Source organism: Xiphophorus couchianus, chromosome 4 (assembly GCF_001444195.1).
Source record: "Xiphophorus couchianus chromosome 4, X_couchianus-1.0, whole genome shotgun sequence".
Taxonomy (NCBI): domain Eukaryota; kingdom Metazoa; phylum Chordata; class Actinopteri; order Cyprinodontiformes; family Poeciliidae; genus Xiphophorus; species Xiphophorus couchianus.
This window is the reverse complement of record NC_040231.1, coordinates 33,198,553-33,216,560: the sequence shown is the minus strand read 5'-3', so window position 1 is coordinate 33,216,560 and position 18,008 is coordinate 33,198,553. Positions and strand designations below refer to the sequence as shown.

At 38.9% G+C, this 18,008-nt stretch overlaps 1 protein-coding gene across 1 annotated transcript in view; it reads right to left on the bottom strand.

Annotated features, from left to right (window-relative positions):
• LOC114142726 (mucin-5B-like) overlaps nucleotides 1–15,463 on the bottom strand; it is a 39,648-nt gene extending 24,185 nt beyond the window's left edge. The window contains exons 1-27 of the mRNA XM_028014140.1: nucleotides 15,388–15,463; nucleotides 14,674–14,923; nucleotides 13,522–13,636; nucleotides 13,092–13,226; nucleotides 12,692–12,776; nucleotides 12,075–12,181; nucleotides 11,643–11,856; nucleotides 11,409–11,534; nucleotides 11,209–11,326; nucleotides 10,399–10,537; nucleotides 9,653–9,763; nucleotides 9,103–9,172; nucleotides 8,575–8,712; nucleotides 8,326–8,490; nucleotides 6,806–6,900; nucleotides 6,593–6,719; nucleotides 6,237–6,492; nucleotides 5,762–5,811; nucleotides 4,920–5,029; nucleotides 4,672–4,823; nucleotides 4,371–4,509; nucleotides 3,980–4,090; nucleotides 3,456–3,632; nucleotides 2,958–3,197; nucleotides 2,155–2,311; nucleotides 1,690–1,818; nucleotides 1,191–1,304 (exon numbers count right to left, since the gene is read on the bottom strand). Coding sequence (XP_027869941.1) covers nucleotides 1,191–1,304; nucleotides 1,690–1,818; nucleotides 2,155–2,311; nucleotides 2,958–3,197; nucleotides 3,456–3,632; nucleotides 3,980–4,090; nucleotides 4,371–4,509; nucleotides 4,672–4,823; nucleotides 4,920–5,029; nucleotides 5,762–5,811; nucleotides 6,237–6,492; nucleotides 6,593–6,719; nucleotides 6,806–6,900; nucleotides 8,326–8,490; nucleotides 8,575–8,712; nucleotides 9,103–9,172; nucleotides 9,653–9,763; nucleotides 10,399–10,537; nucleotides 11,209–11,326; nucleotides 11,409–11,534; nucleotides 11,643–11,856; nucleotides 12,075–12,181; nucleotides 12,692–12,776; nucleotides 13,092–13,226; nucleotides 13,522–13,636; nucleotides 14,674–14,923; nucleotides 15,388–15,463 — 3,706 coding nt within the window. The remainder of the gene's footprint in view (nucleotides 1–1,190; nucleotides 1,305–1,689; nucleotides 1,819–2,154; nucleotides 2,312–2,957; nucleotides 3,198–3,455; nucleotides 3,633–3,979; nucleotides 4,091–4,370; nucleotides 4,510–4,671; nucleotides 4,824–4,919; nucleotides 5,030–5,761; nucleotides 5,812–6,236; nucleotides 6,493–6,592; nucleotides 6,720–6,805; nucleotides 6,901–8,325; nucleotides 8,491–8,574; nucleotides 8,713–9,102; nucleotides 9,173–9,652; nucleotides 9,764–10,398; nucleotides 10,538–11,208; nucleotides 11,327–11,408; nucleotides 11,535–11,642; nucleotides 11,857–12,074; nucleotides 12,182–12,691; nucleotides 12,777–13,091; nucleotides 13,227–13,521; nucleotides 13,637–14,673; nucleotides 14,924–15,387) is intronic.
• Between the last annotated feature and the right edge of the window lie 2,545 nt (nucleotides 15,464–18,008).

Sequence of the window (18,008 nt, the reverse complement as noted above, 5' to 3'; positions counted from 1 at the left end):
CACAAATAAAAGTTGCACATGTAACTGCAAATATGTAACTTTTATCTTTAAATATCTTTAATATCTTTTTCACATTTTTGGTGAAACTGTCACTATGTGGTATGATAGAAGTGAAAAGAAATCACACTCCTCCACTTCCTCCTTTAGCAACTATTGCAATGTGCAGAATTGCACCACTATCTGTGAGAAACAACCTATCAGAGCCAGGAGGAAGGTATTCGCACATTCAAACTCTTTGTACTAATGTTGACATGATTCCTTGTACTCCAGTTGTGGATTCAACAACTTCTGTTAATCTACTAATGGCAGAGAAACATCTTACTGTTACAGGAAAATTGCTCATGAGTTGTTCATCTGCCATCATCGCTGTAGAGCCTCTCATTCATGAGAGGCTCTACTCTTGGAACAATGCTATTGTCTAAGCTGTGAACACACAAGCCTGATTGGCAGTACAAAGAACATCCTTCCTTCCTTTCTTCCTTCTTTCATCCATCCATCCATCCATCCATCTTCTTCTTCTTCCGCTTATCTGGACTCATGTCGTGGGGGTAGCAGCCTAAGTAGGGAGTCCCAGACTAAGGCTGGGTTACTGTTGCTAAATAAGACTAAGAACTTCCTCCTGGCTGTTATTGGGTGTTTCTGAATGTGCAATTTATTCCTCAAAAATTACTGATAGCACTTGGAGAAGACAGAAGAGCTCATTTTTTTCTGTCAAACTGCCACAAAAAAGTGAACGTTTAACAAATATGTAAAAAATAAATAAGTAAATAAATAAATACTTTTTTATAGAAGTTGCATACCTTTTTTGCCTTAGCTTTTGTCATAGGCAAAAAAATAACAACCCCAAATAACAAATGTTAGATTGAGCAGAGAAGACAATTCAAGAAGGAGTGGTCCAAGTAATAACAAAAATAAATGCTAAATTACAGTTGGAGCAAACTACAAATCCTTAACTAAGATTCACACTATTGTGTGAGGCCCCAAATTGAACATAGCCCAAAATAAAGACCACACAAACCCACAACGTCTAGTTATACAACCTTATATAGTATGACAATGCATGTATGAATCAGATAGCATACACATCATCACCAATTTATTAGTGTTTACTGGACCAGTTATGCTAATACGATGATCAATGTTATATGAGACATACCAAGTGTAACAGCTGTTGGATGGAACCTTCTCGCCTGTGCTATAATGAATGCCTTTGTCATCATAGCATCCACATTGGTCCCAGTTTACACATTTCATTGTGTCTTCATCAAAGAAAGGCTTGGTTTGAGAACACTGTGGATAGCAACCTATGTAATACAAGAATAAATATGTTAATTAATGGGGAATTAAATGTTCACTAAGGGTGTAAAGTGAGGAGTTGACTTTTCCAACATGATGTTTTTACGACTCACTCAGTGAAAACATAACATGCCTCCTGTAATGCGGAAAAACAAGTCACTTTTACTAAACATTAGCTTCCTTGCATCTTAATTTTTCACTCGTAATGATTTGATTACTGTACATAATATTGTAGGAAAATTAGGTTGTGGTATGAATATTATTTAGTAACAGTAATCCAACTTTCCTTAGCTTACCTTCAAAATACTTTGTCTTATTTGAAATACTGTTTAACAAAATGTGATGTAAGTAAAGTTACAAGTCATTTAACTATCATGCTGAACAAATGTTTACCTTCCATGTGAGTGATGAGTTTGGTACAGTTTCCTGAGGGATTCCTGCATGTCTTCATGCAGTCAGCTCCACAAGGCTTGTAATGCCATTCACATCCACCAGGGGAGTTATAATAGTCACAGAAAATAGCTAGTAGACAAAAAATATGGACATTTTATAGTTTTTTTATTATAAAATTAAGTTTCACATGATATAACTGGAAACTCCCTGTTACACTGACTAAAGGCTTACTTCATTCAAATTGGAATAATTTCACTGGTACTTAAAAAGTCAGTTATATTGAAATATGTATTTAATTTGATTTACATGTGATTTGTTTGTGTGTGTTTTGAGACTACAAAAGCTTTAAACTGGTGCTTTATAAAGCTGAAATTAACTTGAAATGAAACAAAATCCAATTTTTGATTTTGTTACATCATCGAATAGATCCATCCCCATGACAGCAGTTGTGATGGTCAAACTTACGGCACAACTTTGGAGTTCTCCATCTGATGCAGGCTCCAGCTGTGCTGCAAGCTTTGGCATAGGCAGCCACAGCAGTGCAGAAACACTCACAGTCACCTCCAGTGTCACAAGCACAGGAGTCTCTTACACAAGAATCATAGTATGGGCCAGGATCGACCTGAAACACAAAGCAGTTACATCAAACATGGTGTCTTTCTCATTTTAATTATACTCATGTAAGCTCTACTGTTACATATTTTGAAAGAAGTTCAAAAGAGCCCAATAAATAGAAGACTTTGCAGAAAAACTACAAATATTCTCCCATCAAGTTTTTTCCATTTTTAAAACATTCTAAAATAAAATTTGTTAGGCTTGTAGTGGAAAATTTAATCATGTGGTAAAGTTAAGATGTACACCGAAGGTTATAAGCCAGACTGTCTCTCCACTGTTCAGGACCCCTTATCCTCGGTACAAGACAAACATGTGGACTCTGACAGACTCTACTGTGAGCCTTACTCAGAGCTTTTACTCTATGCTATTTATGAGTGCTTTATATTCTTAAGCATGGTATAAAATAAACCTGACTGAGTGAAATTTCACCTAACAGTGATTTGTAATTTTTTTTCTAAAACAAGATGTTTTAGATAGATAAATAAACAGTAGTTGGATCACCAGGCAAAGAAAGAGGCAATATGTGCATGTAATGATAAAGATGAAGAGAAGAAGAAAAAACTATGTAATCTCCCAAGGAGTGGAGCATTTACAGTTTTAAATTTATGTACACATGGATCCATTTAGGTGTAGCTGTGCTGTGTGCATGTTACTTTTGCATGACAGCTGTGGAAGGTGGCGCTGGTTATGATGCTGCACTGCTTCTGAGACCAGGCTGCCCGGTAGCGGTTGGAGGCACAGGGATCACTGAGAAGCTGGGCGTTAGAGCAACTAGATGACACTTTCCAGCTGTTCCCAAACTCTAAAACATCTGTCACAGTCTCTTGAGAGCGTGTGGTAAAATCATTTTTACTGTTGCCATCGTAGTTCCCACAAAGGCCACACACTTCCCCCTGGGATGAAAAAAACAGAGCAGTCACAAACTTGATATGATTTGATCTTATCATCACATTACCAGCTTAGTAAAAATATCCAGCATTGATCAGAGTTGGTCTAAATATCAAACAAAATGATACAAGGATTTGTGTTCATGTGTAAGTATTTTGATAGTGTGTTCTTTTATTCGGTCAGCTTACGGTCGTCTAAAATAAGACCTAAAGAACCAAACTGAGATTTAGTTAATCACAACACACACACACTTAATGTTTTACCTGGAACTGTGGACTGAGAGAAATGAAAAGGCTGGTCTTCTGGTCCCACATGACTACCAGCCCTGGTTGGACGGTCACCACCAGGTAAATACCCATTTTTTGTACAGAAGCAGGGAGAACATTGATGTTTCCTTTTATCACCTGGAAACTGTCATCCTTAAGATGGAATTCATTATCCTGTACACATCAAGATTACAAAGCAAACAAAAACCACAAAAAATGTTAAACACTGCACAGACTTTATGTGAAACTTTCTATTTCTCCTTGTATATAGTTTGTTCCACATGTCAAAGATTGGCAGGTTATATGTTTTTCCCAACTCCCTGCATACTAATACATAACATGCTAAAAACTTTACAAATAAACTGTGTTTTTTGATGAAAGATTAGGACTATGTTAAGATGCGGAGGTGGTATTTTTGCTGCAGGTTGTCATGCTGTCAGAATCTCAACTCTTTGTCCAGCAGTTGGAAGATATTAACAACTAGATAACATGTGTAGATGGAATTAGTGTGGTGTGTATACCTCCAGATAGATCTTAATGGTCTTGGAGCAGGTGGTCCCAGTGGTTCCGCATGGAACATTCTCAGTGATAATACTGAAGCTTCCGTTTCCCTGACCAGGGCTGCAATAATCCTGAGTGAGAACATAGTAAAACTGTCATAGGATTTCCTTTGTGTTCCCTTCTTATAATTTTAAAAAAAAGTCAATTACTGATACAGCTGATAGTTTTCTCCACTAACAGGTTCCAGAAATCATTTCTATTGCTAGAGAAAGATTGATTTCAACTCCTCAATGTCTAAAAGGTGACTGTGCAGGGGCGTTTATTAGTTATTGGGCCAGTGTGTATTAGTGACAGGTTTGTACATCACATTTAAGGATTTTAATTTGTTGATTTGTCCAGTAGCCTCCTTACCTGTAGGAGTGTGTATTCGCATTCTCCACTGAAGTCAAACCTTTTATCATCAAATGTAATATAATGACCATCTCCATAGATCCCACACACTGCATTGCAAACATTGCTGGTACAAGTGAACGTTCGTCCACTGCATGAGCTGTGGTGACATACAAACATCAGAAATAAATCAAAGAAATATATGAATACCTGATCATATCTAAGTCAGATGGGAGAGCTGGAAGGGAAAGAATTGGCTTGAAAGAGTTAATGTCTGTGCTACAGTTTTTAAGGTCAAAGGTCATAAATGCCTCATAAATACCAGGTGTTACAGTCCACTGTGAGAGTCTGTCCTGGCTGGTAGATGTGTCCATTGTGGACACATGGACAGCTTGTCTCATTGATGCAGCCTCCTGCTCCGTCTGACAGCAGGTCTTCTGGGCACACACATCCAGATGTACAGCCTGTACTGATCTGCTCCCGGCAAGAGTGAAGAGACGTTAGGCTGAACAAGGAAAGTGGATTTACAACAAAATGCTTTTTTGAACTGAAATACTTTGATGTGCTTACACAAGGCATGTCCACCGTGCTGCAGCTCTTCTGACACTCAGCCCCAGTGGTGCCAGGCTGAGCAGTGGAGCAATCAAAATAAATCATGGGGGGGACGCATGATGTGGAGCCTGAAGATTGAAATTGAGTGCAGATTATGTTAAAACTATAGATTATGGACTAAGACATCCTTTGCTGAAGAATGAAATATTGCAGTATTTACAAACCTCATTATAGATTGTAATTAGGTGTTAATAGTATATGTTAGAGATTTTTTGGTATTATCATTTTATTCTTACTTGAGTTCACATTCAGCCTATAGATCATTGTGATTTTCTGTTTAAAGTGTTCTCTTCTGTATGTGTGTATGGAGGTCACTACTGTCTGTTCAACTTTACGAGAAATAGATAAAACTAAGTTTCTCAGACCTTAAATCCTTTTGCAAGAACACCTCCTAATTTAGTAACTACCTGTGAGCAGTCGTATTTTGTTTTATTGACAGTACTGACCGAGATTTGAACCGGGCTCAGACCTTTGATCAGATATCACATCTGGAACTGGGTTGTTAGATGTTTGGGTTAGAAGCTTTACGACCTCTGTTGTTTTTCCTGACTGCCCCCTTGCCTGTTCTTCTTTGACAATAAAAACAGGAGCTCATGTGACAGCCGATCAGAATGCTCTGCGAATTGTTCGGAGGAAGAGTTGGCAGAGCGTTCTCCTTTTACAAAAGCTCCATGTAAAATTCATATACGTTGTCTGTGGTTCTTTCTTTTATTTAGGTTCGAAAGGAAAATACCTATCATTATAAACACCACAGTATATAATTACCCTCCCACAGATAGATGTGATGTGTAGGAACCTACTTTGTAGTCTGGCTCCTCCTGAGCAGCTGAGGGCCCCATGTCTGCAGACACTGTGGACGAGACAAACAGAATCAATATGAATCATGTGAGGCATGTGGGGATCTAGTGATCTGATCCCAAACAACAGCTTTGGCAAGGCATCTTTTACAAGCTGACTGCATTAAACTCCATGTTTTTGCCCTACTTGCCATGTCAGTTTACTGAACAGAAGAAAATGGAGCCCCAACTTTAAAAGACATTTTAATTTGTTACATGTAGTCAAATAAAGTTAGTCAAATTAAATTTATTTACGTTTGCTTAACATGACAACGTAGTAAACTTAATCTACTTGGACTTAAAGGACTTGGACTGGTATCAGGGGCAAGATTAGGGGATTTGTTTACAATTTATGTTTAAAGTAAATATTCTTTGGTGATAAAAAAGTTCATATTTATGTGAATATGAAAATCCCCAATGAGCATCTATGAGTCGTTACCATGTTACTCCATCTTTGATGATGGTCTGTCCAGCAGGAATAAAGGTGTCCTTATCGTAGCAGGGGCAGTTCGCACTGGACACACACTGTCCCCCTTCATTCATGTAGGTTCCCTCAGCACAGCCGCAGCCGTCCACAGAGACGAAGCTGACCTGGCAGGAGTAATCAGCCTGGCTGAGGGAACGACACGTCCGACCACAGGAGGTCATGTTGTACTCATAAACTGTTTCTGATGGACATGATTCGATAAATTTTCCTGTTGAAAAAATGCGAAAAGGTTCATCAGACACTCCGATCTACCCAGCAGATCGGAGTGTTTCTGAACAGTGAAAACAGGTTCACTGATTTTTGCTCACCGCAGATGGTTTCCCTCCAGCCGCTGATGTGGACTCCTGCCGCTGAGCAGGCGTAGACATATGAGGAGACTGCAGCACACATGCAGTCTTCACTTTTTTCACAGTTACAGCCATCGTACATGCAGTTCTGCTCAAACACAAAGCGGACATGGAGAAGGCTATGACAGTAGAAGAGTTTTATATGCACTCAGTGCTTCATGTTTGCAAACCTACGTCTTTGTATGAGCTGGGGCTGACAACAGAGTGGCAAGGGGCAAACACTCCCAGCGGATCAGTCAATTTGGAACACCAGTACTGTGCATAGTTCTCTGAAACACACAAATATAAAAGAAGTCATAATAAAAGGTGTATCTTGAAAAATAAATAGTGTTTCTCTGATGAAAGGAACCCAGGCTGATGTCACTTTATACATAGACATGTTTCTGAGATTTTAGGACTAAGGCTCACACTCAAGCTGCCGCTGATGGTACCAATGTGAAAACTTGATTTTGTCCAGAAAACCTTTTCTTCTGATTAATTTGGTATTTTATTTTGGCATCCTGTTTTATCTGTGTAATCTGTTTAATCTGCACTTTGTGATTTTGATCTTTGAATGGTGATATACCGTACATAAAATTACTTACTTACTTATCATCTTAAAATTATTGGCCAAGGTTTCATTTAATGATTTTTGACGTATTACCTTTGCCTTTTTCTAACTTAGCTTTGTGTTTCTTGAACGCTGAACCTGCAAGATGAAAGCATGTTTCTTGCTTTTCTGCAAAAAACATTTTGAAATATTCTATAGGATTTGCTTATGCTGTGTAAACAGTCTGAGTTAATTTGAATGATCAATATGAAATTCTTCTTTTGCAGTTTGGCAACTCCTCAGGGCATGATTCTATTTGCATTAAGGCTGCTATTTCAAGAAGGTACTTGAAAATGTTGTTTGCACTTTAAATATTAACTGTTAAAATTCTGTCTTTATTGGGAAAGTTATGTTCAACAAATTCAGCTTTTTTATAAAATCATGTTATGGCAAAATTTAAGATTAAACATTGACTGTAACTTTTTGAAAACGGTGCTGCAAAAGTAATAATTTTAGGCCACAACAATCACAAAAGCATAACCCAACATCCTGCAGGGTCTGTGGTAAGCTGTGATGACACATTGTGTGTTAGGATCCTGGGTTGTTAGATTGTTTTGTAGTTTGATTTGATTCTAGTTTCATTATTTTGCATTTATTATTTTGTTCAGTCTTGTTTCATTTTTTCTTTAATTCAGTCCTTTCACAGTGTTTCTAGTAATGTTTATTTCTTGTGTCTAGTTGTTTTTAGTTACTCTAGTTTTATAATGTTTAGTTTGCCCTCTGTGAAACTTTCTCTCTCTCTCTCCTCAGTCTGCCCCCTGTTCTTGCCATTCACACCTGGCTGGAACCCATTAGCTATCAGCCCAGTTCCTTTGTTCCAGCATTCAAGCTCCCAGTACTTAAGCACCTCTTTCTCAGTTACTCCTCGCTGGTTCCTCCTTTTATTCCCTGTAATCTCTCCAGTGCTACATTCTTCTCGTGCCTCCAGGCTGGCGTTTGCTATGGTCTATTTTTGTTCGGTTCTGGAATTTTGTATATTTGTAAGTTTACTGGTTTATAATTTTTTTAATTAAATATTCAAACAACACCTGCTGCCTACCTCTCTGAATGTGGGTTGTCTTTAAAAACATTCAACATAACATTGTGTGCAGGAAATCATCTGTACCTCTGCTAATGTCCTGGCTGCAAGGATCTCCAAAGAATGGCACGATGTCAGGACAGCTGACTCTGGTCTTCCATGTGTTGGCAAATGCTGCAGCAGTTCCCTCCACAAGTCCACTAATCACCAGGAAGTCATCACTCATTATGTTGTTGAAGTTCCCACATAATCCTGTGGAGCATTGTGGGTCAGAGATGAGCTTTTGGTAACCTGAAAGATGCATGTTCACATCCAGTTAAACACATGGAGATGTACCGGAGGTGGCTCCTTTGAGTGACACATCAGCTGAAACAAAGACTTGCATCACAGGAGAGAGCTGGACCATCACTTGGATTCCCACTTTGGTGCTGATTACAACATAAAAGGAGGATGGCCAAAAGGCACTCAGCTCAGCTGCAGAGAGCAGAACACATAGTACTCAGTGAGCTGTCAGTATTGAAGCAACATGTCCTACAAGTTTCATTTCATCAACATGTTTATCACAGTTCATTAACATTTCTATGGTGTGTTGTGGTGATAAACTGTCTTCTAACAGCCTGTGGGTCTCTGTCTCAATCTTTCTCTGTTGTTGTGTCTGAGTTCTCTGATTTTCCTCCATTTTCTTTCACTAATTACCTTCAAAAACTGATCATAGATGTTATATGTTTTAGTCCATGCTGCTGCACACTGAATGTCAGCTTAAAAAGGCTGCAACCCTACAACCCTGAGCAGAATAAAATGTAGATCTATATGGACATCATGTGTAGGTGTGTTAGATGGACAGTAATAATAATATTCACTTACATGTAAACAATGGAAGCTGAGAAAGAATATTGTTGACATAGACTTGCCCAGATGCTTGAATTTTGATGACCTGGTATTTAGTGGAAAGACATTTTAGATTATGTTAAACATACATTAATTAGTATTCTGAATAAAATCCTAGATATTTATTGTCTTTCAAACTAGTGTGCCATAATATAAAAGTCCAATATTAATCAAGAGAATTATCAGTTAAAATAATTCACATTGCTAGATGTACCACTCTCAGAAGAGATTCTGTCTCCCTGTCATTTGACAGCTGATATAGATATATACTGTATGTTGTTCCAGATCTTTTTGTTTAGCTTCAGCTATTACTTTCTGTTAGTTTTCTCAAAAATCTGTGATATTAATATTTATATATTCATGTATTTTAACTTTAAAGTGACAATGTTAGAACTAGTTCTTACAAGTTACGAGATGCTTGTGGGCACAATCCAATGATCTGAAAGTCTTTGCATTGTGCCTACATGTTATGAAAAACGTTAGAAATATAACCCGGGGAGTTAATGTGTCGGTGTCTGAAGCTTACCACGGCATTACTGCCCAGGGCCAGAGTAACGGCTCTGAGACACGTCCTGCTGTCTGTCAGACCACATTTGACCAGGTCCACCAACACAGTGTAGAGGGAGCCATCACTCTGCTGCAACACAGTGACACAAAACCTGTCAGCACAAATAGCAATCCCAGTTAGAACACACCCATATTGGTGTGAGGACTGACTGGTGACCAGTATCAAGATATATAGTGAGTTTAAAAGGTTATTGTTTCTGACTGCAAATAGCACAGAGGGCAACACACACTGCTGCACACTGTTGCTTAGCTGGCTGAAAGATGGCTGCTGTTGTCTGTATTTTCCTCCAGTTACAGAAAAAAACAATTAGACACACAGGAGCCTTATGGGTATCCATCCAGGCGTTGGCTTTGTCTGCTTATCCTTGCAGGGTGGCAGAGGCGCTGGTGCCTACTGGCAGCAGTTTTGTCATTGGGAAACAAGCAATACTGATAGTCAGGTAGGATTTGAACCCAGGACCTTCTTGCTGCAAGGCAACAGTACAGCTGGGCCTCTGGGCAGCCCCATTACTCACATTAAGTTTTAAAACTATAGTTGAGACAACATAAGCTGGTTTGTTATCCTTCATTTGTTTTTTATGTGTCTTTCGGTGAACCAGCATGCCTTGATACCGATGTTACATCTGTGTAGTTAAGCACTAAATATGTTCATTACAAAATGAATCTAAGCATTGTCTAAGTATACAGAGGTATAAAGCTCTTTACTTTAGCCAGAATGTAGGAGCAGTCTCCGTGGAAGGTGTACATTTTCCCGTCAAAGGTGGTAACATGAGCTCCTCCCTCCACCGAACAGGTTCCCGAGCAGTTTTCCTCCGTACACGTCCAGTGGCCTCTCTCACAAACACTGTTAAATTCATACTCAAAATTTAGTTAATTGGCTTGAATGGTGTTAGTGTTAAAAATAGTACTGATTTTGCTATGGTTAACTATGGGATCCGCAAAGCCTGTCTTTCATTTTGATAATCCACTTCATCTAATTTAGCTATTTATTTACATGGTAAATATCTAGCTAGCAATCTAAATATTCGTTGCTAACTAAATAAGATAAGATAAGATAAGATAAGATAAGATAAGATAAGATAAGATAAGATAAGATAAGATGAGATAAATCTTTATTGTCATTGTCACAAGAACAACGAAATTCAAAAGGTGCCATCAGTCAGTGCACATGCCCAAAAACAAAAAATAGCTATCTATTTAGATAGATAGCTAAACTTTTAGGGCCAGTTAAATATTTTGTTTGGAAAATAAATATTTTGTTTGAAAATTATTTTAAAAGTCAAACGTTTTGTTTGGCAAATAGATACTCACTATGAAAGTAAATATTTAATTTTAAGTTATGACAGCTACATACTTTTTAACCGACCTTGACAACATTAGCATAAGCATAAAATGCATTTCAAATGAATTAATTATTCAAAATATGTCCCTGTCACATACGGAACATGCTACTGACTAACTCAGACTTTCTTTCCATATATGGACCTGGTAGAGTGACGCATGTTCCCAGCTTACCAGGATCTACAGTTGAATGAGTAGGACTCTCCTGACTGGTAGATCTGGTTGCCATGGAGACATGGGCACTGATCAGCTGTGACACATCCTGTGTTACCAATGTCATCAAACACCATTCCTGAAGACAGGAGAGATGATAATTAATATGCCTGAACAGTAAATAACTGGATGCTTGTATTAGAACATGAGTGTGTGTTTACCTGCAGGGCAGCTGCAGCCATCGTGGCAGTGGCTGTCACAGGTCTGACTGGCCTGTGGGTTGGAGCAGGAGTCCTGACATAGCCGGCTACATTCCAGAAACTCCATGTTGTATGGGCATCGCTTGTCTGTGAAGACAGTTTGTTTCCTTTTGTGGTATCAACTCCAAGAAGCTAATCTTAAAACAAAATAGCAAAGCAGGACTCTAATCTTCAGACTGCGTGTGTTGGGCTTACAGCAGAAGGTTTCGTTCCTCCAAGGCTGGGGGCTTCCACCTGCATGGACGCACTGTCTGGAGAACTCTGAGATGGTTTTGCACAAGATGGACTCTGTGGTGTTCTCTTCTGAGTTACACATGTCTGCCATGCACGCCTTGGTAAACGATTCCACATCCAGGAGGTTCTGGCAGCTGCTGAACGGATCGCTAGTGAAGGTCTCCTCACAAAGCAGCTGGGGGTAAAAATTACAAACACTTTCAGTCTGTGGCCAGCTCAGTTCACAGAGGCTTCTGGTCAATTAGGGGCTGAATGTAAATTGTTTCATTCATGCAGCAGAAGAACTGGAAACTCTAAATCAGACATTAACTTCAGTGTCACAGCCCAGTGTGGGGGTCTGATGGGGGTCTGTTCTGATATTAATATGTCACTGATGATGATCTGGATCATTACCTTGTCCCCACAGCTCCGGGTCGGGCTGAGGTCGGGTTCCACACAAGTCTCAGTGGGCCCGTTTACCTTGTAAGTCTCAGCCAAGTCCACCACAGACATCACAGCCCCTACAGTCAGTCACACAGTAACCATCCTGTCACAAACCAGCAACTACTCTCACATCAGATGTGATTGTAGAATATTTAGCAAAGACAATCCAAACTTAGTGTGTATCAATAAGTAAATGAATCCAACAAAGTAAGAAAAAACATAAATAGATATAGTTTCCATGTCTTTCTGAAACTGAGATATTTATCCAGATTTCTTAAATAACTGACTGAATGAACAACAGAGGGTTTACAGTATTTTCTCATAATAATCTTTTATAAAGCATAGAGATACTGAAGCACATTATTTTACAGACAAATTAAATTCCATCAAAAATAAACTCAGAGCTGCAGAAAACATTAACATTTTCCCCAGAGACTTCAGCCCACAACCAAGAAAAGCTTAAAGTTGGTTCTTTTGAAATCTGGTTCTGTGTTCTCAATCCTAAAGTCTGTCATTGGGGAAAGTACAGAGTTTCTCATAGCATGTAGAAGCTAAATTAATTGCAATATTATTTTAAATGACCTTACCATCTTTCATAAAATCATTAGCTATCCCATCAAAGTTTCCACACAGTCCACAGGTCTGGTTCTGATATTTGCTATCCAGCTCGATCTGTAAAGATACGACACATAAAGAGATGAAGTCATGTGTGATGTGTGAGCACTAACACATGTTCATGGATGAATATATCAGAGTTTACTGTCAACAGTCTTCCTAGCAAAGGTTTACTATATAATGCAGATATTTAGTTTCATAACAACAGGCAGAGCTAAAAATGCTCCAACATAATTACATTTAGTACAAAAAGTGAAGAAATAAATTTGTTTTTATTTGTTGAAACTATAATTTTACACCATTGAAAAGCCTGTCAATTTTACCGTAACTATAGAGAAAATCAGTTTGTGAGTTTAGGTCTGAATCATTTACGTGGATTGCTCTCATGTAGTAATTGCCTCTCTGGCAGTGTTGGAGGTAATTCCATATCTCCATTCTTAGGGAGTAAACTCTGTCCTCAGACATGTCCTCCACATGGCTGGGTTTATCAGAGGCTACCTCTGGAATCTGGGAACATTGAGGACAGACAGGCCTACCTGGAGTCCTCACCTCCAGCCTGATAAAACGAGTCACTGCTGCTCAGCCAGAAAACACATTTTCATTCCAAATGTGGGACAGGCTTTCAAAGAAGTAACCCCCCAAACACAAGTTTTCTGACTTTTTGTGTGAAATGTAGTCACATAAAGGAATTAACTGTTTTGGTTTTTTTACATCTGAGACATTTGTGTTAATTGTAAAAGATTGAATAACTTTTGCTTGGAAAAACTTCATGATGTGCTTAGTCTGTTTGTGTCCTTCATACATCTAAGGAGTCATCCAGGTTCCAAGTAGCCTTGATCCCAAGACTGGCTTCAACAAAGATGCTGGATGTGGTCCTTTTGATTGTCACTCCGAAGGCAACAAGTGGCAGAGACACCCTGCAGCAAACACATATGATCCGGGATGAGCCACAGAGCAGAGGCTAAAAACTGAGGAAACATTCTGAGGCAAAATAATTCAACATTAGGCATAAGCAACATCAGTCAGCAAACATGTTCAGTAAACTCTTCAATTGTGACTTCAAGATCTTTTAATTGGAGAACCGTTACTGTGCAGGTGCAGCAGACAGAAAGTGAGCATCTGAAAACAACTCTGTTACTTTCTCCATCTTTGTTTCAAAGGGATCCTGCATTTTTAACTGGCTGAGAATTTTTTCACCTTCTAAACTTAAAAACAAAAATCAAATTAACAACAGTAATGCCATCGGTAGATCAGAGGTGTTGGTATGAGGCATATGTGAGCAGTGAGGCTGTAGGACAGAAGCAAACATAGAGGCAATGTGCAAAGAGCTGGCTTAGAGAAAAAAAATCTGGATTTCATGTCAGATATTCCAGCTCTAAGTTAACTTAGTTCTCTATTGGCTTAAACCAGAGGTGTCCAAACTGTTTTTTGCTGTAGGCCAAAATCACCGAGTTGAAAGCATTTAGGGGCCATATTTTTTCAAAATTATTTTATTGTAAAAATTTCATTTTGGGGATATAAACATAAAGTCGTTGAAATTTTCTCAAACATTTTCCTTACAAAAAAAAGAAAGGAGTTTAGGTTTTTAGTCGAAGTTTGATGACTCAGTGTTTAGAGTCTGTTGAGTAAAGATGAGCTGGATGTTTGTGGCCTGAATTTAATGATATTAAAATTAAAATTACTTTGTGTTGTACCAAACATTTTCCATTCAAGAAAAAAACACCTCTGGCTTAAACTAAACCTTAAACTCGGATCTGAAAAGCTAAGCTGTTTAATAACTTTGACACAAGTTTATGATTAAAGTCTTAATATATATATCAAACAACGAGAACGATGAACAGCAATGAATGTAAATATGCAGTTGCAACTTAACCGTAGCTGTAACTATTCCTGCAGCGATTCAACCTGTGGCAAACACCACATGAACCAGAGACCAGATTTGGGCTGAACTCACATCTGGCCGTTGAAGATGACGGAGCTGTTGGAGAGCTCCACCACTGAGCCATCCAGCTTCATGGCGATGCTGCTGATGCTGTCGACCAGACCCCGCCTCATCTGGATGATGAAGCTCTCATAGCTTCCCCCGCAGTGGGAGACCAGCACATGGTTACAGGTGGAGGCCAACTGGAAGAAATGCCCATCGAAGGTCTTGAAGTGATAGTTTCCCCAAGTTGTGCAGACTCGGTCAAGGTGAGACATGTTGGCTGTAGAATGAGAATGTTAGCAAGAAAAAAATGAACAAACAAGTTGATAAATACTGGTAGCAGTGGTCGAACCCCAAACTGTTGGTCATTGCATGGTTACCTGAAGTCAGATCCAGTGTTTGAAGAGAAGGGACGATCGTTACTGTGGTGAAAACAAGAAATTATAACTGACTAGTTGAGCACATTATTATATATTTTGAATATCAGATATTTATGCTTCATCATCAGAGCTCAGTAAATGAAACCTGGGTATCTGTGAGGTCTCCAAATCAGTTTGACAAGACTTTAATTTCCATTTTTCAGTTTAAAATATTTTTCCTTTCTATAAAAACATGCAAATTAGACACAAAAGTACTAAAAGTAGAAGAAAATTCTCAGGATAAAACATTTAACTTCATACACCCAAAGCATTTTTCTGTAGAATTAATTGAGCTGTTAGTTAGTGAAGCTGTGAAATGTGTTACCAGTCTGAGACAGACAGCCGACCAGCAGAGTCAGGAAGACGAGCCATGACGTCGGCTGCAGCTGTTGGGAGCCCATGTCGGTCCTACGGGTTGACTCAATGACAGAACTCATAGGGAGAACAAGTCCTTTTATAATATTCCAGCAAAGGTGGAGCTGGACACACACAAGATTACAAACTGTTTACTCAGGAAGCATGTTTCTGCTCCCAGCTCCTTCTACACCCTGAGTAACAGCTGATGATCTTTACCTTTAATAAAAAATAAAATAAAATAAAAAGTTAAGAAACCAGAACTGATGCTGTCTGGGCCTGTTTTTGTTTGTTTGTTTTGTTTTGTTACCAAAATAAAATTCACCATATCTAAGCGCTTGGACAGTTAAATTTTCAAAAACACGGGGAATGAAACAAAATCAAAGATACTGCACAGCTTCTGTCTTTTAGGTCTATGATCTGACATAAATTTGTTTTCCTCATAAGTGCGTAGAAATTAAGGAATAAATAGGATGCACAATATTTCAGCAGTAACATCAACATTGTCCATGTTGTCTGTGGTGGACTGCTGACATGGACATGGTGTACCTTTCCTTCTGCTTATGTCATTAATCCATGTTCAACCATTGTGAGGGAACAATGATTACTTCTGTTTTGAACCTATTCCTTGATTCAGAAACTATGGTGGGATGCAAGCTTTCATCAGTGTTTGCACTGCTCCATTGCTTGTTCTCTCTGATGGTCCTCTCTGGGTACTCTGGCTTCCAGTCCAGAGATATACCTGCAGAGTATGAGTGTGTGTCTGCATGGCTGACCTTCTGTGGACCTTCTCTAACCTTTAACCTCTCCACGGTGAACACTGACTCTTACCCGATGACCTCTGGAACCCTGCAGGTATAACCAGGTACAGATAATAGTTTTAAGTTATTTGCTAGAATTTCCCAGATATTGTATCATGGTCTACACTTGTCATGTTGGAAACTCAACTTGGCCTATGGGAGCCTGCATCAGTGAGTGACTCAGCTCCCTCAGTGCAGGATATTCATCCTGTGGCGCACATTTAATCACCTACCCTTGTTAACCTGTAGGGATTACATGTATCAATATGTAATATTTGACTTATATTGTTTCTAACATTTTGACTTCTCTCTTTTAATGCATGGTGGAGTTGGACTTAGCCCTAGAAGTTCTCATTTAAGAGTAATTATTTTTGAATATGCTTTCTAGCTGATTTTACAAAGTACATTAGGTGCATTCAATGTGTCTGTGGCCGTTTCGATCCATTAGAAAGGTTCTGTACTCCTATCTGCATCATCAGTCTTGAATATATCATATCATGCATTAAGCTGTCAGGTCACATCCTTTTCTCTCCTTTGGGGTTTCATATAAATGATATAAATAAAGCATCAACGTTAATGTTTTACAGCTGTACCTCATAACTTACTGTCTCCACACAGCAGAGTCATTCTTCTGCTGAGGGAAAAGCTCCAACATTAACTAATCTTTGAGATGAGCAGTTAGGAGATGGCTTTGGACTGTTTTAGAGCCTCTAATTCTCCTCATTTCAATAAATATTAATAATATAGGCACTTTATTAAGGACTTTTTCTCTTTCTATTTCTTTCTGAGAGACGTAGATCACAAAACTTTTCCTAACATATCAGACTGGATTAAATCTGAATTGTAAACATCCTTGTTTAACAGGGATTTCATGGATCCCTTTTCTCTCCACCCTTTAGTGATTATGAAAGATCTGACTTGGGGATGTTTGCTGTGTGGTACCGCCTTGCCCAAAGGTACTGTGTTCTGTTCAGCGCCATGTTGTGTTTGGTTTCTTAGCAGTGCCCTGCTGTTTCTTTGAGAGCTTTATCTCTAAAGTCTTGGGCAAATACTGAGGGTTAGGAGATCAACTGAGAGCAGGATGTGGCTGGAGCCACTGAGTAAAGACGCAGCAGGTGTCCAGGGGAAATGCTTGACTGATGGGATTCAGCTTGATGTCAAGAACCTCCTCAAACCAAGCTGAGAGAATCGGACACAGAAACAGATTCCTGCACGAAAGTCTCATACTTTGGACGGTTGGCATTTGAACAACATTCCCTTTACTAAAAGAAACTTGTTGGAGACACTTTGACAGTTTGTTTATGATTTTAATGTGATCTCACATTCTGGAAACACCATAAAATTCTGACAACCATTCTGTTCCACTGCTTGCGATTTTCAAATATCCAGAAAAAGGAGTTTTGATCAGATGGAGATTTAAAGAGGAACAGCAAAAGCAAATGAGGTGGATTAGCAGAGTTGCAAACAAATGACTGTGTCATCAGGACATGTTACTGTGGATGGTACAAGGGATTGAACTAGACTCTTTTGTTGTCTGTCATTTTGACCGGTCATGATAATAATGACATATTCAATTGTGTAATTTTTGTTCAAACAAGCTTTGTGGACCAAAGTGAAACTTTTTGGCTGAAAACACTTTACATCTCACTGATCATACTGAACATCCCCACTATCATGGTGGTGGCAGCATGGTGCTGCAGGAATGCTTTCCTTCAGCAGTGATGGAAGACTAGAAGAAGCACAAGATGAGATGATGAAGGCTCACCCTCCAGGAGGACCACAGCCCTGTACA